Here is a 20,297-nt window from a genome sequence, read left to right on the forward strand (position 1 = left end):
TTACATTGTCCAAGATAAAACCAGTCCCAGACTACAGGAGCTCAAGGAGAAAGGGAACCTTCCTCTTCTAGGCCTAAGTATGATGCCCAGGCAAAACATTTATAACAGGGATTGAGGGGATGAGAAAAAAAGAACACATTGTGGCTAATGTGTCAAATATTATTGTTACCAAGATTTAGGTTTCCCCTAAATTAGTATTTCCCCATTTGCTATGTATCTTTTTTTTTGTGTGTGTGGCAAGTCCTGTGGTTTGAACTCAGGGCTTGGGCACTGTTCTTGGGCTTTCTCAAGGCTAGAGCTCTACACTTGAGCCATAGCACCATTTCTGGCTTTTTCTAGGTATGTGGTACCTTGGAATCAAATCCAGGTCTTCGTGCATGCTAGGCAAGCACTCTACCAGTAGGCCAAACTCTTGTCTTTACAAAAAACAAACAAACACACAAACAAACAAAAACTTCAGTGCTTTGATTTTTTAAAAAATTCTGCTGGGCAAAGCCAGCCTGATCCATATAGTAAGTTCAAGAGCATCTGGGCAAGACTTGTCTCAAAATTTTAAAAATAAAGTTTGAAACTAAAATATCAAAGGCCATAGTAATGAAATGAATCCATAGTGTTTTGTATATATGTTTCTTCAGTATTGTATATGCTTTGAAAGAATACATTTCTCACTCATCTCTGAATTCCTACTCAGTTCTAAGACATTTCCTTTTAATGCTGGGATTCACAATTATTGGATTCAGAATCAGTCTAATTACAGATAAGGACAAAGAAATGTAACATGTGAAGCTAACTACTCCAACTCAGCATTACCTTCTCCTCTAAGTTGCTGTTTTCCCAGTCAAAAGAAATAGTGCCTTCTTTTTGTTCCAGAAGCAATCATGTGTGTCACTTTTGTAATCTTTTAATTTATTGTAATTGTCTTCTTCCATAGACGGTAACATGTCTTTTTCTTCCTATTGCCACATGTTATGTACATAGAATTAAATTATTAGAAGAGTAAATGGATAAATGAATAACTAAATGCTGTGATTTTTTTTTTAATAGCCGAGAGACCCACAAGATTGCAGTATTTTATGTTGCAGAAGGACAAGAAGACAAACACTCCATTCTTACCAACACTGGAGGAAGTCAAGCATATGAAGAGTTTGTAGCTGGTCTTGGTTGGGAGGTACTCATTTAAATTAAAGCAATTTTTTTCTAGCTAGGAGGGGATGGTTTCAGAATCACTCTATAGATATCAGGATACAAAGATGCTCCAGTCTCTTGAGTTATTTGCATAGAACTCACATAACCTTGTCTGTATACTGTCATATCTATAGACTAATACCTAATACTAAATTTTGTATAATGGTTAGTAAAATATATTGCTTTAAACAATCACGAGGAAAAATGTATAGTACTAAGATTTAAACTCGGGTTGAGCACAGTGACTCACACCTGTAATCCTAGCTGCTCAGGAGGCTGAGAATTGAGGATCTTGGTTCAAAGCCAGCCAGCCCAGGCACTAAAGAACATGACACTCTTATCTCTAATTATCCAGTAGACATCGGGAAGTGGTGCTGTGGCTCAAGTGGTAGGGCGGTAGCCTTCAGTGACTTGTAGATATAAGAATCTTACTAGTAAAATACAATTTAACAATTTCCCACTAGGGCAAACTCCTGGCCCCACAAATGCAAATTTTAAGAAAATAGTTTCCATTTATGGTTACTTGAATCCATGAATATCAAACCCATGACTATTTGGAAACAAAAATCTTTTTCTGGGACTGGGAGTTTGGCCTAGTGGTTAAAGTGCTTGCCTAGCATGCATGAAGACCTGGGTTCGATTCCTCGGTATCACATACATAGAAAAAAGCCGGAAGTGGTGCTCAGGCTCAAGTGGTAGAGCTCTAGCCTTGAGAAAGTCCAAGGACAGTGCTCAGGCCCTGAGCTCAAGCCCAGGACTGGCAAAAAAAAAAAAAATCTTTTTCTGTTCACCTTATTTTAGAAACACTATTTTAGCTGGGCACTGGTGGCTTATACCTATAATTCTAGCTCTCAGGAGGCTGAGATCTGAGGATCATGGTTCAAAGCCAGCCCAGTCAAGAAAGTCCATGTGACTCTAATCTCCAGTTAACCACCAGAAAACTGGAAGAGGTACTGTGGCTCAAGTGGTAGAGATCTAACCTTGAGCTGAAGACAGCCCGGACAATGCCCAGGCCCTGAGTTCAAGACTGCCAAAACATTTTTTTTAAAGAAGGAAACAAAGAAATACTATTTTAGGAGACACGAATATTTAACAACAGACTTTTTTTTTGGCCAGTCCTGGGCTTGAGCTCAGGGCTTGAGCCCTGTCCTTGGACTTTTTCAAGGCTAGAGCTCCACCACTTGAACCTGAGCACCACTTCCGGCTTTTTTCTATGTATGTGGTACCGAGGAATCAAACCCGAGTCTTCGTGCATGTTAGGCAAGCACTCTACCACTAGGCCAAACTCCCAGCCCAGAATTTTTTTTTACTGCCCTTCATCTCATCTACAAATAGAGCAAAATAGGGGTCTTGGGGGAAGAAATATTGACTAGTATTTGAAAAAATACATAGACCTTTGGTATCCTCAGACGTATTTGGTCCCAAGGAAACTGCTACTGAAGAAAAAACAATGCATAAAATTACATTCAGTACTATGTAGATGTTTGATTCATTGTTCCTGTAATGCCATCCAATTTCTACCTTCAAAAACAATTACAAAGCCAGGCGAAGTGGCTCAAGCCTATAATCCTAGCCAGTCTGGGCACAAAAGGACCTGAGACTCTTATCTTCAGGTAACCTCTAGAAAACTGGAAGCGGGGCTTGACTCAAGGGTAGGGTGGTAGTCTTGAGCTGAAGAGCTCTGGGACAGCGCCCAGGCCAAGTTATCACTTCAGTTAAGCTCAATAACCTTTACCCTATCTTAGAGATAGCATTTGCTTTTTTGGAATCATGTTTTCACAGAATTAAGGGTAGTAGAATGTTCAACAGATGATTTAAACTCAACAGACATCAGTTGCACTATGTAATACATTCTATATATGTGGGAATTAATCTTTTTTGTTTGTGTAATTTTTTTAACCACAGTTTATCCAAACTAAATGTAGTGAGTACAAAGATAAGGTGGGCCTACTGTATGGTCAAAGAATAATGAGCTAGGAAAATCTAGATTTTTTCCCCTTATTTATGTAACTGCTAGAACAATAATTGTTATTCTAAGACCTTAGAGCTATATAACAGCTTTCCAAGGATGCTTAGTTTCAAGAAAATTAGTTTCTAGTTCCTTATCTTTACTAATAATTAACATCAGAGAATCTGTGATTTTTTTCTATAATTCCCTGTTTTTTATTAAATAATTTATTTTTTTATTTTATTTATTTTTTTATTTTTTTTTTGCCAGTCCTGGGCTTGAGCTCAGGGCCTGAGCACTGTCCTTGGACTTTCTCAAGGCTAGAGCTCTACCACTTGAGCCTTAGCACCACTTCTGGCTTTTTTCTATGTATGTGGTACCAAGGAATCGAACCCGGGTCTTCGTGCATGCTAGGCAAGCACTCTACCACTAGGCCAAACTCCCAGCCCCTTAAATAATTTATTAATATTGATTTTTACATAATATTTCAAATGACAAGTTTAACAAACAACAAGTGTTCAAGAAGGGAATTTCTATATTGTGATCTCTTTTTCTTTGTCTGTTCTGCTTTCTAAAAAAATTTGTATTGCGGGCCTGGGAGTTTGGCTTAGTGGTAGAGTTCTTGTCTAGCATGTATGAAGACCCAAGTTCAATTCCTCAGTACCATATACATAGAAAAAAGCTGGAACTGATGCTGTGGCTCAAGTGGTAAAGCTCTAGCCTTCAGAAAGCCAAAGGGCAGTGCCCATACCCTGAGTTCAAGCCCCAGGACAGGTTTAAAAAAAAAGAAAAAAAGAGTGTTGTTTACAACCCCACAAACCCATAGGACCAAAAAAATATTTTCAATTCAAATAAATATACTAAACTATCAGGTATGTTATACTAGAAAGTGAATTTGATGAGTCTTATCATTAAGTTGAAAGTTTAATAACATTTACTATATATTATTATATATTGGATCAGCGTAATCCATAGCTTCAACATTTGAATGAAATATATTTAAAGCAGTTATGCATGCGATATATGTTGCATTGGAAATTGTGTCCTTGGTGATCATTTAACCTTATAATGAGTTATATATCTTTGGTATTTAGTACATATTTTTTTATGGCTGACTTCTTAATTTTCCTCTGATGAGTTATGTGAGCTCTCTAGTCTCTTCATTAAATTTCACAGATGGTAGCAGACATCATCCAAAGTTCAATTGCAATGTTCATGAAAATTCCTTGAAAAATATTTAAAACATTATAGAGATTTTTTTCTCAGTTTTGAACAAGCCAAGAAATATAACTGCAAGTGAGGAAAACATGGGAAGAAGAAAAAAATGGGAGGAATTATATTTTTGGATTCCAAAAGTTACTGCTAAGCAGTACTTAGTAGTTTGATGATGGCAGAAGGATGGACATGTAGATTAGTAGAATAAAATTAATGAGAATCCAGAATAAATCCATACATCTATATTCAGATAGTTTATATGGATATCAGTACAGTCCCTTGAAGAAGTCTTTGTTAACACAAGTGAGAAGCCATGTATTTTAAAAAATGGAAATATAATAACTGAAACAAAAAGTTCAGTAGTCATCAAAATAGATTATAGATTATGGATAGGAAACTATCCTATCTTTTTAATTGGAAGACAGTAAAATAGTCTAAATCAAAGTGAACATCTAAGAGACAATAGACTTAAATACAGTGTGTTGTAGAGCAGCTGCCAGTGGTTCACACATGTAATCCTAGCTACTCAGGAAGCTGAGATCTGAGGATTGAGGTTCAAAACCAGCTTAGTCAGAGCTAATCTCCAATTAAACAGCAAAAAGCTTATGGAGTTGTGACTCAACTTATAGAGTGCTATCCTTGAACACAAAAGTTCAGGGATAGCACTCATGCCCGGTGTCCAAACACAAACACACACCATCGGTTACTAAGTTCTCTTGACAGAGGGAATAATAAAGAACTTCAAAGTATCAGGGAGAGAGCATGGCAAGAAGAAATATATCCAACTTTGCCTCTTGAGTTTTCTTAATTATATTTGACAGAGCAAAACTAAACATACATAGAGGAATTATTTATGATAGTTGCATTACAAATGAGAAAGTAAAAGGACAGATAGTAAACTAGCATTACTAGATACAGGTATATTAGTTGTCTGTGAGAAGTTATGTGTCTATATCTAGAACAAACACTAAAACAGTATATTAAAAAGATGATAAATGCCAGGCACTGGTGGCTCACGCTTGTAATCCTAGCTAGTCAAGAGGCTGAGATCTGAGGATTGCAGTTCAAAGCCAGCCCAGGCACACAAAGTCCATGAGACTTTCCTCTAATTATCTACTGGAAAACTTGAAGTGGCACTGTGGCTCAAAAGATAGCACTACCCTTGAGCTGAAGAGCTCAGTGACAACGTCCAGGCCCAGAGTTCAAGCCCCACAACCAAAATAGAGGTGGGTGCCTGAGACTGATGCCTGTAATTTTAGGAATGCAGAAGGCTGTATGGTTCATGGTTTGAAGCCAGCCCTACTGGAAAGTTCATGAGATTCTTCCCTCCACTTAAGCAGCCAGGAAAAAAAAAAAAAAGCCAGAAGTAGAGTGTAGCTCAGGTGATACAACACTAACCTAGATCAAAAAAGCTCAGGGACATCACTCCCAGGTCCTAAATTCAAGGCCTATGCACAGCACCAGAATAAAAAAACAGTTCTGAAAACATGGAAATAACCCATAAGAGTTTGGAAAAATGCAACCAAGAAATGGAAAATACTGGAAGTCAAAAAAAAAAAGAAAGAAAGAAAATACTGGAAGTCAATCTGTGGACTAAGTGGTAGAATGCCAGCATTGAACAAAAAAACTATAGGACAGTGCCTAGGCCCCGAGTTCAAGCCCCAGTACCAAAACAAACAGACACAAAGAAGAGAAAATAAACAATTAAAAAAATAAGATGGCAGGCCTAAGCCTGCAAATATTACATGACATATAAAGGATCTCTAACCAATTAAAAGGCAGAGAGTAGCAAGTGAATTTAAAAAGTATGGCTTATCTATGTATCTAAAGGAAACTTCAAATACAATATATAGTCTGTCAGCTAAAGGATAAAAAGAGTTCTATAATTTAAAGAAATTCAGAGGCTGGGAGTTTGGCCTAGTGGTAGAGGGCTTGCCTAGCATGTATGAAGACCAGGGTTCAATTCCTCCATATCACATACCAAAAAGCTGGAAATGGTGCTGTGGCTCAAGTGGTAGAACTCTTGCCTTGAGAAAGCACAAGGACAGTGCTCAGACCCTGAGTTCAAGACTTAGGACTGGCAAAAAAAGAAAAAAGAAAAGTCAGAGTAGACACATTAATACTAAATAAGGTAGGTTTCAGGGGAAAGAAAATCACCTCAGACAGGATGTATTATATAATTATGCAGGGATCAGTCCATTAAAAAGACATGGTGGTTTTAAATGTGTATATATCCAATAGAGCCCTAAAGTATGTGAAGCAAAAAGATAGAAAGCACTTGCATTTAGTATGTGAAAAATACTGGGATGTTCATATCGGGAGTGAAAAAGAAATTTAAGCTGATTGAACCTAAAGAATAAATCTACATTGCCTGGAGATTTCACTCCTTCTTAGTATCTGGAAGAACTAGCCAGAAATCAAAAAAAAAATTTTTTTTAAGCCAGGTGCCACTAACTCATACCTATAATCTAAGCTACTCAAGAGACTAAGATCTGAGGATCATGGTTCATAGGTAGCCTGGGTAGCAAAGTCCATGAGATTCATATCTTCAGTTAGGCTTCAAAAGTACTATTAGTGGAATGTTGACTCAAGCAATAGAGGAAAAGGGCTCAGGAACAGCACATAGACCCTGAATTCAAGCCCCTGGACTAGCACTAAGAAGGAATATTTTTTCACAGATTAGTAAATGGTTGAATCCCTGGATGTAGAAACTCCAGATGCAGAGGGAAGACTATAATTCTAGATTTAGTGTAGTTAATCACATATAGAAGACTTTATTTCTAGCTAGGCACAAGTGGTTCTTGCCTGTAATCCTAATTACTCAGGCCAACATCTGAGGATCACACTTCAAAGCCAGTCCATGAGACTTTTATCTCAAATAAACTACTCATAAAAAGCCAGAAGTGGTAGAGTGGCTCAAGTGGTAGAAGGCTAGCCTTGAGCATAAAGAGGCTTAGGGACAGCACAAATATAATTTTATTAGTAGTAGTATTAAGGTGTTACCATTTCATAATTTAGGTAATGCATTACTTTTCTCTTTCGGGCAATGTTATCCTTTCTTTCACTTTCAAGTTCAAGTCCTTCTCAAAGTGTTTTGGAGTTTTGTTCTGTCTAGTTGATTTGAACTTTTCATTGCTTCTAGGTAAATCTTACAAATCATTGTGGTTTTATGGGAGGACTACAAAAAAACAAAAGCACTGGATTGACTACTCCATATTTTGCTACCTCTACAGTAGAAGTAGTATTTCATGTGTCAACAAGAATGCCTTCAGATTCTGATGACTCTTTGACCAAAAAAGTAAGTGTTGAGAAAAATGTGTTGTAGATCTATAATACTAGTAACTAAGAAAATTAACATAAAATATATAAGCAATATAATTTATTAAATACTATTTATATGTATAACACTTTTTCCTTTACCCACTGCTACCTTCAGGATTGTTGCTGTTTTCCTTAAAAAGCAATGATGTGATTGGAGATTATAGTCCTTCTTGCGTTTAATATATAATATCTAGTTTATGATACATTATGAGCTATATAGAAATAGTAGAATTATCACTATGGTAAAGCAAAATAATATCTGTCATCACATTTAGTTTGACATACAACTAAAATGTGCTTAGAAAACAAAATCTCAAATACCAATTTTATAAAACTACACTTCTTCCCTTTTGTTAGATCTCTAGCCTTTTCATCCTACATATCTGCAAATTGATTCCTTTGACCTATAGCTCCTCATTTCCTCCTCTAATGAACTTTAACTGTATTTTAAACCACTATATTATTAGGAAAGTGTCTTTGGAAAAGTTTTTTCCCCCCACAGTTTTTGGTGTGTTTGTACGGTGTTTTGTTTTTCTTTGCCTTGCTTGAAACAAGTCTTGCTATGAAGCCTAAGGTACCTGTGAATTCACAAGTAAGCCCCCCAAACTGCATTAAACTGCGGAGCTTTTGTATGGCAAAGGACATAGCTAGTAAATTAATTAGGAAGTCTACAGAGTGGGAGAAGATCTTCCCCAACCAAACAACGGACAAAGGGCTCATATCTAAAATATATCAACAACTCAAAAAATTGAATCACTCCAAAACTAATCTCCAAAGTAACAACCATCCCATTAAAAGATGGGCCAAAGACTTAAAGAGAGTCTTCTTTGAAGAAGAAACAAAAATGGCCTATAGACACATGAAGAAATGCTCAACATCTCTGGTCATAAAAGAAATGCAAATCAAAACAACGCTAAGATTCCACCTCACTCCAGTTAGAATGGCCAGGATCAGGAAAACGAATAATAACAGATGCTGGAGGGGATGTGGCCAGGAGGGATCACTACTACACTGTTGGTGGGAGTGCAAACTCGTTCAACCACTATGGAAAGCAGTGTGGCAGTTCCTCAAAAGGCTAAACATAGGGCCACGAGTTTGGCCTAGTGGTGGAGTGCTTGCCTAGCATGCACAAAGACCCTGGTTCAATTCCTTGGTACCCCACATACATAGCAAAAGGCCGGAAGTGGTGCTGAGGCTCAAGTGGTAGAGCTCTAGCCTTGAGAAAGTCCAAGGACAGTGCTCAAGCCCTGAGCTCAAGCCCAGGACTGGCCAAAAAAAAAAAAAAGGGCTAAACATAGAACTCCTTATGACCCAGCAATTCCACTACTTGGCATTTACCCAACCATCGAGAATCTAGGGCATACTAAATCCACTAGCACAACAATGTTCATTGCAGCATTATAAACCATAGCAAAGATATGGAACCAACCTAGATGTCCCTCAGTTGATGAGTGGATCAACAAGTTGTGGTATTTGTACACAATGGAATTCTGTGCTGCTGTCAGACCCATTTGTTAGGAAATGGAAAGACTTAGAAAAAATCATATTAAGTGAAGTAAGCCAGACTCAAAGGAACTTAGGCTCAATGGTTTCCCTCATTTGTCATAATCAGTAGAAACCTTGAGCTCTACTAGCAGAGATCTGCAATAGAGCAAAACCTTGATACATAAGCCCATATAGTATGAAGCTAATTGAAAGGACTTCCAGGATATTGAAACAAAAGCCATAAAGCGAATGATTGTTGTCCTTAATGTACTATGTTATCTCTCATCTCCTTTGCTGTCCCTTGGGTATCTCATATTGTTACAGTACCTCACTTTGTTATCTGATATATTGAATTTATTTGTAATTGGTTATTTGAAATTTGATAGGGAAGGGGGGAAAACCAAGATGGGGGGAGTAGGGGGTGTATTGGTATTTTCTTATTTATTTATTTATTGCCAGTTGTGGTGCTTAAACTCAGGGCCTAAGCACTGTCCTTGGACTTTTTGTCAAGTCTAGAGCTCTACCCTTGAGCCACAGCACCACTTCCAGCTTTTTTTCTATGTATGTGGTGCTGAGGTATTGAACCCGGGTCTTCGTACATGCTAGGCAAGCACTCTACCACTAGGCCAAACTCTTGACCCTCTTTTTAATGTCTTTAGCAACTGGCATACTTTCACTAGGTGACTGCACCATTCCCACTCCCATTGCTAGTATACTGGGTTCCCTTTCTCATCATGATTTACCACTTTTTTTTATACTAACCATATTAGCAGCTCTCCAGTGGCTTTTTTGTTACTGTCTTGTTGCTGATACTGGGGTTTGAAGTCAAGCTCTTGTACTTGCTTGGCTTATTGACTCAGCTAGAGATATGATTTGAGCCATGCCTCCAGTCTGGCATTGTTATGATTAATTACGGACTTTTCTGCCTAATGGTAGTTTCCAAGCATAATCTATATAATCCCTTCCACCAATACCTGATTTGTAGTCATCTTAATGTTTGCATTTCCTTGATAATTTCCTCAGTATAGCCACCTTACCATTTACCTTCTGGCCATTCTACTTTGGAGAAATTCTACTTTGTAAGGGTCCTTCGCTTATTTTTTTGATTAGCTATGGGGCTTGAACTCTGGGCCTGGGCTCTGTACCTGAGCTCTTCAGCTCAAAGCTATTGCTCTACCACATTGAGCCACAGCGCCACTTCCGGTTTTCTAGTGGTTAATTGAAGAGTCTCATAGACTTTCGTGTCCGGACTGGCTTTGAACTGCGATCCTCATATCTCAGCCTCCTGAGTAGCTAGGATTACAGGTGTGAGACACTAGCACCCAGCCTTTGCTTTTTTTTTTTTTTAATGGCTCTTTGGTTTTCTACTACAAAATTGTAAGTGTTCTATATAAATTTAGATATTCTGTTTTGGAGGAAGGGGAGATTGATTGTAAGAATTGAACTCCAGGGCTGGGCACTGTTCTTCAGCTTTGTTGCTCAGAACTAGCACTCTACCACTTTGAGCCACTTCTGGTTTTCTGCGAGTTAATTGGAGATACAAGTTTCACAGACTTTCCTGCCTGGCTGGCTTCAAACTATGATCTTCATAGCCTCCAGAGTATCTAGGAGTAAGCTACCAGCACCCAGTGTAGGTACTAACATCTTATGAGGTATATAATTCGCAGTTTTCCTAGCTTGTAGGTTCTCTTTTTACTTCATGAATTATTTCTTTTGCTATGCAGAAGCTTTATTGTTTGATATAATACTGTGTTTGTTTTTATTTTTATAGCCTGAACATTTCATCTGACATCCAAAAAAAGTCATTGCCAAAGCAGTATCAACAAACTTTCTCCATATGTTTTCATCTAGGAGTTTTATGGTTTCAGTCTTACGTTTTAGTTTTCTATCTATTTTCAGTTGATTTTTATACATGACTCAAAATAAAAATGAATTAGGCTTATTATTTGTGGAAATCTAGGTTTTCCCACACCGTTTGTTGAAGAGAAGTTCTCTATATGTATCCTTGGTACCCTTATAAAATTATACCATTCATATTTATATTGATTTCTGGATTCCATTCTGTTACATTGGTCTTCCTCTTTTTATGCTAGCATCATCTTCCTTTAATTACTATAATACCTAGCTTTACCTCTTCCCCATTATGATTATTTCTCAGAGTCCTGATAAGATATTATAACAAGCTTATATTTTAGTTTTGTTATCCTATCATTTTCTTAATAGGTTAAATGTTTAAACAATCACAGAAAACAAGTTGTCTTATACCAGTTCTTAGTAAAATATTGCTTTCTGTATTGGTATTTTTTCTCCTGAATTTAATAAATTCCACATTAGCGGTAATAAGTTGAAGCCTAGAACATATGTCCTATTACAAATGAACGATTGAATATCATTAGGTTGTCCCCTCTGTCGTTTGTACATATATCTTAAGGTGTGTTAATCCATTCAGTAGACACATTAATGAGCATTGGTTGAAGTGTAATATTGGAGAAAGTAAAGCTTGTTGACCTGGGCATGGAGTTTAATACCTCTAATTAAGTTAGATAGTCGACAGTCAGTATAAAGAAATAGCCATGCCTCTGGCAAGCTAGAATTATTTATGACTCTAGTTCTTTGTTGTAAACTTGGTAGGAGAAAGTCATTTATATCCATTTTATAGAAAGTAATTTCACTTCTGACTTATTTAAAATATTATGTGTTGTTTTTATAAATTATTTTAAACATTTTATCGGAATGGAAATTAATTGTTCTTTTGCCCACCTAAACTGTAGTGTTTTTAATTTTTATGAAGAAAAGGTTTTCCAGGGCTTAAAACATTAGCAGCAGCCAGGAGTGGTAAGAGTGCTTGCCTAGCATGCATAAAGCCCTGGGTTCAATTCCTCGGTACCACATACACAAAAAAATGTTGGAAGTGGTGCTGTGGTTCAAGTGGTAGAGTATTAGCCTTGAGAATGCCCAAGGAGAGTGCCCAGGCCTTGAGTCCAAGCCCCACGATTGCACCAAAAAAAAAAAAAAAATTGACAATATAGACTATACCAAATTAGCCCGCTTAGTAAAGTCTCTTTTAAAAAATATTTTACCATTTCAGAAATCTAGATATAACACCAATATATTAGGCCAGCCGTTCTATAAATTATCTCTACCTGAGAAAGATTGATGGAAATGGTTTAAAACATTTCCACTATTTATACCAATGCTTGCAGCACTTTTTGATTTTTAGGGGTAAAGTGTTGAGAGGAGCATCTCATTTCCTCTGTCTCCTTGTTCTTGCCACTATCTGATACTCTGCTTCAAGGTAGCTGAATCATCCTTTTACAAGTTTCATGAAGATCAAGTTGAGATAATTGCAACATATTTAGTTTGATTCTCATCTTTCATTTTCTGAATCCTCTTCCCTTCACTCCACAAAAGAGGGGAAAGAATAGACAGTAAATGGACAATATTTCATTTGTTCACAGTAGTTCTAAAAATAAGCCTTGTATACCTGCTTGGTCCAATCTTAATTTTTTTTTTTTTTTTTTTGCCAGTCCTGGGGTTGGGCTCAGGGCCTGAGCACTGTCCTTGGACTTTCTCAAGGCTAGCACTCTACCACGTGAGCCTCAGCACCACTTCCGGCTTTTTGCTATGTATGTGGTACCAAGGAATCAAACCCGGGTCTGCGTGCATGCTAGGCAAGCACTCTACCACTAGGCCAAACTCCTGGCCCCTCCAATCTTAATTTTAAATCCACTTTTTATTTTACATAAAAAAATAAGATACTTCTCAAAGAACAGTATGCTGAATCAATAATACTATTTTTTTTTCTTTTTGGTCGGTTGTAGGTCTCAGATTCTGAGCCTGGGCGCTGTCCCTGAGCAATTCAGCTCAAGGTACTACCCTACCCCTTGAACCCACCGTACCACTTATGGTTTTTCTAGTAGTTAATTGCATATAAGAATATCACAGTCTTTAGTGTCCAGGCTGGTTTTGAACCAAGATCCTCAGATCTCGGCCTCCTGAGTAGCTAGGATTACATGCGTGAGCCACCACCCCTGGCTTTTAATACTAATTTTTTAGAAAACTTGTTTAAGGAAATGTAAGTTCTATTATTTTAGTAAAAATCTGGTTAATATTATCACTAATAAATACTATGAAACTGTACTCATGGTTTCAGTTCCAAATATAACAAGTAACCTACTGTACTCCTATTTGAATATCATAGATCTACCTGTGACCCCAATTTTTACAAGTATACTCCTGATGACAAAGTGAGGATAAAGGAAAGAGGAAATATTAATATTTTAATGCAAATTTTCTTCACCACTGTGAGTGCTTTAATTTGAATAGGCTACTTACTAGCTTTTCACTGTATGTATAGAAAGAAAAAATTCTTCATTCCTCACTGTGGCCTTTAATGTTCTATGCAATTTGGCCACATGTCTTCCTGCAGCTCTGATCTCCTCTGTTAACTTCTTGTTCATTCTCATTATTCTGTCCTCAAACTCACATGACAGTTTCTCAAAGCCTTCTAGCTAAGGAAGCTCCCATTTATTCAGGAGTGGTATGACTGTTCTCTGTTACTTTCTTTAGAGCATTATTATCATGTTTTTATATATGGTTACTTGGCTCTCCCCACCAGGATATCAAGGTCATGTTTTGTCTACTACTATATTCCTAACACCTAGTACCAGACCTTGGTATGTAATAAATGTTTTATGAATAAATTACCACAGCTACAAATAGACAAATCAAAAGAACTACTACCTATCCACGTCTGTTTTATCACTAACCTACCTATACACTAAACTAGCATAGTTAATTAAATGCCACTATTAAAAATACTTTCTGTTAGCTGGGAATGGTGGCTCACACATGTAATCCTTGCTACTCAGGAGTCTGAGATCTGAGGATCGAGGTTCAAAGCCAGCCAGGGCACTAAAGACTTTGAGACTCTTATTTACAATTAATCACTAGAAAATGGCAGTGGGGCTGTGGCTCCAGGGGTAGGGTGGTAGCCCTGAGCTCTTTAGCTCAGGGACAGCAGCAGGCCCAGAGTTCAAGCCCCGTAACCCACAAATAAATAAAATAAACTTCTGTTTTTATACTATATATGATAGGAAAAAAATATTACCAAGATACTGTTTTAAATAGAGGTATTTATTGACTGTCATCCTAGATACTATGCCTGTTGCCTTTGAGAAGCTTTTTGTAATTGGTAAAAAGGAATGATCCAGACAGCACATAAAATTAGAAAAATATATATGACATGAAACCATGAAAGGAACCGAGCACTATAGTCCTACCTATTCAAGAAACTAAACCTAAGATCTGAGGACCACAGTTTGAAGCCAGTCTAGGCAGGAAACTCTGAGACTCTTTCCCCTAATAAACTCAGAAAAGCTAGCTTTGAGCACAGAGAGGCAGATGATCAGGGACAGACCCCAGACCCTACTTCAAGTTCCAGAACCGGCAATAAATAAATAAATGAAATATGAAAGGCTGTTTTTCACACCCTTTGGGGATAGGATAATCTATATTTTGCTAAGTATGAATGTCTGAAAGTTGGAGAAAATAGTGCCATGTCAGGTATTGAGAATACCAAAAAGTTCTCATTTCTACATACATATAAGTTTCCTAATGTGACTGCCTAATCTAATTAACTTCTACATGTACAAGTAGCTTTTAGGTCAGATGCCATTACAGATCAGTGTTATTTAATTTTGTGAAGTATAGAATATTGCTGTATTTTTCATGGGGGAGGGGGAAAGAGGGGAGAGAGAGAGAGAGAGAGAGAGAGAGAGAGAGAGAGAGAGAGAGAGAGAGAGAGATGTATGTGTGCATTCTAGGGCTTGAACTGTGTGCTTCCCCTGAGGTTTTTTTTTGTTTATTCATGTTTGCTCAAGAATAGTGCTGTAAAGGCAAGTACTCTAACACCTGAGCTACTTCTGGATTTTTTTTGTTTGATCTCTAACCACCACCACCATCACCACCACACAAAGTTTCAGGGACTTTCCTGAAACAGGTGGCTTCTAACTAATCCTTAAATCTTAGCCTTCTGAGTAGGTAGGATTATAGTTGTGAGCCACTGGCATCCACCACTGTTTCCTTTTGAGAGCAGAGACTACATCTACATTTCCTCATTAATGCATTTGCAAAAGCTAGTTCCTTGTAGTCAGTTCACATTTGGCAGATAGTGAAAAAAAAGATGAGTTGGAAGGATGGCTAGTTCAAATTCATGGCTAGTTCAGGAATATGAATGACTTGCTTGGATACAGGGTAATAGTGGAGAAAATAGGAAAGAAAGTACAAAAAAAAGTACAGTTGGTGGGGGAAAAGGGTAGATTTGTCCTAGTTTTTCTGTGCCAGTAGTGTGGCTTGAACTCAGTGCCAAGGTGCTGCCTCAAGCTTTTTTGGCCAAGGCTGACATTCTACCAATTGGGCCACAGCTTTACTTCAGCATTTTGGTGGTTAATTAGAAATAAGAGTCTCTCACTAAGACAATCCTTGATGTGATTAGAACTTTCCTAGGTTACAGAGTTGACAGAAGTATATAACTCACATATTATAAAATGTTAGAGCAGGATATTTTGTTGTATAAAGGAAGAAACATCAAGCCTTATGCAAAAGGTTCTTGCTATTAAGTCCCGAGTCTTTTAACGTTTTAAGAAAAGTACTGACCTATCACATGTGTATGTGTGTGTAAGGAAAACAATTATTAAAAGTTAAAAATGTAAAATAGATGCCTTACTTATTCCAAAGGAAAAAAGAAATTAGTCTCACAGAATTTCCTGTCCTTTCTGGCTTTGAACCTCACATGTCTCAGATCTCAGCTTCCTAAGTAGCTAGGATTACAGGTGTAAGCCACCAACACTGGGCAATGTGTATGGTTTTAATGAGCATGTTAGAAATATAGCAACCAAACCAATAGAATCAAAGAAGTCTCTCAGGGTTTGAGTTGGGGTTTTTTGTTTGTTTTTTTGTCATCAGTCGTGGTACTTGAATTCTGGGCACGGGCACTATTTCTGAGCTCTTCATCTCAAGGCTATCGCCCTACCCCTTGAGCCATAGCACCACTTCCAGTTTTCTAGTGGTTAATTACAAATAGGAGTCTCACAGACATTAGTGCCTGGGCTGGTTTTGAACCTCGATCCTCAGATCTCAGCCTCCTGAGTAGCTAGGATTTACAGGTGTAAGCCACCGTTCCCAGTTCTCGGGGGTTTTTTATTATTCTAATTAGTTTATAACTACTTGTCTTTAACACAAATGACAAAGTCATGTAAAGCTGATTTATGAGAGCAATAATAGTTACTATACATGACTCCTACTTGCCAGCCCCAGAGTGATATTTCATAGAACTGAACAAATGCCAATTTAACTCTGGATTTCCTTTTGATTTCATGGGGCATGAAAGCACTGTCATAAGATGGAAATCTTCTTTTGTTTGTGTTGCCATTACAAAAATAACTGATGGGCTACCTTGTAAACATGGATATTTATTTTTTCATAGGCAAGATCAAGGCATACTGACAGATTCTTTGTGAAAGTGGCAATCAAGTTCTCAGGTGTCTTTTATAAAGGTACTGCTCCCTTACAAAAGAGCCCTTAGATTCTGTCACCTCCCAAAGTCCTAATGTCATCATATTGGGAGTTAGAATGTCAGCATTTGAGTTTGGGATAACAGAAACTTCAGTCTATAGCAATGACAAGTATTTCATTCTCACAAACTACAAAATAAGCCAGAATTCAGAAAATACCAACATTCATGAGCTCCATCCCAATGCCCAGCAAAATAGGATTATTAAACAGATGGTTTGTGAGCACTCAGATAATGAAGTAGCTATCACTAGGAACCACCATAAGTTAACCATAACAAATCACATCAAGATAACTTAATTTGCTTTAATAGGATTACTATATCAAGAACAGCCATAGACTAGTGTGTACAGTTTTAACCAAGTTGTTGTGGACAACTTAAAGAAATGTAGTATTAAGAGTTGGGTACATGTATTTGTGATTGATTTATAATTGTATTCAGAACATTTAATTATTTAACAAGAGACAATATAGGGAAATAGTCAGAATATGAGTTCTGGAACTGGCCTACCTGATCCTGCCACCTACTAGTGGTTTGATCTTACATAAACTACTTCATCTTTTTTTTAATGTTTTATTTTAATGTATAGAGGGGTTATGGTTATATTTGCCAGAGAGAAGGTACATTACTTCTCACACATTGATACTCCTTCTCATGTTTTTGTCTCCATTAATACTACTTGTCCTTCCCTTGTAATACTGTTCTGAAAAGTTAGTGAATTCAAATAACTAAATAAATAATAAGCCCTTAGCATGTGAGTGTGTACCATATACCCTTTATAACTATAGGTATTTGTTTAATCAGGAAGAAAAACCTGTAATGATTATCAAGCCTGTCTCATCCAAAGAAATTTAACTTTAAAAATAACCCCAGTCTAGAAAAGAGAAAACCAACATTGGGCTAACAATAAGTTTATAAAGATAATCTTGATAATCTTTTTCTTCAATTTAAGAATAATCTGAACTAGGAAAGGTAAAATTTAACAGGAATAAATGTGAAATAGGGGCCGAGAGTTTGGCCTAGTAGTAGTTTGCTTGCCTAGCATGCACGAAGACCCAGGTTTGATTCCTTGGTATCACATACATAGAAAAAAGCTGGAAGTGGTGCTGAGGCTCAAGTGGTAGAGCTCTAGCCTTGAGAAAGTCCAGGGACAGCGTTGGAAGGAAGAAGAAAGGAAGAAGAAGAAGGAGGAGGAGGAAGAGGAGGAATAAATGTGGAATCTTCTAATTCTAAGCAGTTGATTGATGTTTAAAAGAACTTTGAAAACTTACTAGAGGTCCATTTAAGCAAGCAATGTTATAAACATGCAAAAAACCAAAAAAAAAACCAAAAAAAAAAACCAGGAAGAAACAGCCACTATTGGATTTGCTACATTAGGACATATATTGATAATGTATTCCATCCCAAACACTGCAATTTAATAGTCAACTGAGCCAGTAATCCAGGATAATCAATGTCTGCAAACTGTAAGAAGGAATTTGTCATATAATGACACTTGTAACCTGAAAAAGTTCATCCTAACAGTGTACTCAGCTTTTACTTTCATTCATTACTTCATTTATACTTCATATCACTTTTAACTCTTAGAATGACCTTCAGGTATCTGGAAATATACAGGATATAGACTATAAATTGGATTTATTTGGTTCAATTTAAAGTCAGGTTTGTGCATGGTATAAAGAATGCTCCAATGACTTTTGTGTTTGTGTGTGTGGTTAACTGAAGATTAGAGTCTCAGATTTCCTGCCAGATCTCCACCTCTTGGGTGCCAGGATTACATGTGTGAACCACCAGCACCTAGCTTTAATGATTATCATTCTTTAAAAGTAGAATGAGCTAATTTGTGAGTCACTCAAATCTATAAAATTAAAACTGAGCAGAAGCAGGATATCACTGAGTTTTTGCAATTAGTGAGAATTCCTATACTGTGTGGGAAAATACTCAGTCTTTTCCAGTGTTAACATTCTGTAACGTATCAAAGACTTAAATCTTCTATACATACTAAGTTTCACTTCATAATCCTTGTAAATGAATGTAATGTGTAGCCTATGTTGCTTCGGATTTCAAAATGACGTAATAGCAGTTGAAGTGAATTTGGAAATGTTGTTACCAGTCATTTTAATAGGCTTATTCCATGTATTTAGAAGTCTGTTTCAAAATGAATTGGCATTTGGGAGAAGTTTCATAATATAAGGTCATTCTTTCAATAGTATTTTAAAGATCCCAAGAGCCAGGCACCAGTAGCATGTACTTGTAATCCTAGCTACTGAGGAGGCTGAGATCTGAGGATCTTGGTTGAAGTCAGCTCAGGCAGGAAGGTCCATGAGACTCCTATCTCCAATTATCTAACAAGAAGCAGGAAGTATAGTTGTGGCTCAAGTAGTAGAACACCAGCATTAAGCAGAAAAGATAAAGGACAGTACCAGATCCTGAGTTCAAGCCCTAGTATTAGTACAGGCTGGCTCACACACATACCTCTCAGGTACAATGAAGAAATTGATTATCATTTTTGTGTAATTATTATGTAGCGGATTTTAACAATATGAAAAACATACCCCATCATGATACAACCTTCAGTAATTATGTTTTCAGCATTGAAATTTCAGTGATAAAATTTCCTAAAACTTTTTCCCTTAAATATTTGAGCGTGTTTAGAATGACTTTTTATTTTGTACATCACTCATTGCCAAAAACTTTCATTACAGTTTCTTGGCAAAAATATGTTTTCTACTCAACTTCTGTAACATGAAGGATTCTTGACAAGCTTCTGTTATAAGATAAAAATACAGTTGTCCCTTTTCCCTTCTTGTTTCTTTAGATAAGTAAAACTAGCAATTACAGATAGTTTTGGCAAGAGTTCAAGGGTTAATGTAGCAGATAAATAAAAGGAATTTTCTGTAAATTGAGACCTGCATTATTTCAGTTGTCTTGTCTTTCCTAACCTAACTCATTTAATTTTAAAAAGTAAATACTTAAATTCTTCCTGACAGTGTGCTCAGCTTTTACTATCGTTTATTACTTCAATTATACTTGCTATCACTTAGAACAATCTGCCATTTGGAAATCTTAGTATAGCCCGGAGCTTAGTATTAGATCTGGCTGCTATTGTAACATGTACAGCATATGACATTAATGTATCAAAATTAGATTGGATCATCCCTCCTGGTTAAATTTATTTCACATTTCTTTTGTATTCAGTTAACATAAACCTATTAGGGAAGCTGACACATCGAATGGCTGTATAGGAAGGATATTTTTAAAGTATTTTGATTGAAAAATGAAATTATGGAGCCATGGCTTTTCTGAGTTGTGTAATTTCTTTTTTGCTTTTTAAAAATGTCACAAAGTCCAAGTCCTACATTTATATAATTCTAGTTGTGTTATACACAGGGATAAGGAATTAACTCCAGGTTAAAGGAGAGACCAAAAAAGAAAAACAAAAATTTTTCACTAGATGGACTTTGCCACTCTTCTTACTTAAATCACATATTGACCCTTTGGTCTTTAACATAAATTTCATATTTGAAAAATAGAAATTCTGTACATTAGCTCTTAGTATTAATATCACTG

At 36.8% G+C, this 20,297-nt stretch overlaps 1 protein-coding gene across 9 annotated transcripts in view; it reads left to right on the plus strand.

Moving 5' to 3' along the window:
* Nucleotides 1-20,297, plus strand: part of Ralgapa1 (Ral GTPase activating protein catalytic subunit alpha 1) — a 199,072-nt gene that overhangs the window by 138,853 nt on the left and 39,922 nt on the right. For all 9 annotated transcript variants that reach the window (XM_090345148.1, XM_090345156.1, XM_090345154.1 and 6 more), the window contains 2 exons: nt 1,045-1,168; nt 7,491-7,646. In XM_090345148.1, the coding sequence (XP_090201274.1) occupies nt 1,045-1,168; nt 7,491-7,646 (280 nt within the window). The remainder of the gene's footprint in view (nt 1-1,044; nt 1,169-7,490; nt 7,647-20,297) is intronic.

The sequence above is a fragment of the Megascapheus bottae genome, chromosome 14 (genome assembly GCF_031878675.1).
Source record: "Megascapheus bottae isolate mThoBot1 chromosome 14, mThoBot2.hap1, whole genome shotgun sequence".
Taxonomy (NCBI): Eukaryota; Metazoa; Chordata; class Mammalia; order Rodentia; family Geomyidae; genus Megascapheus; species Megascapheus bottae.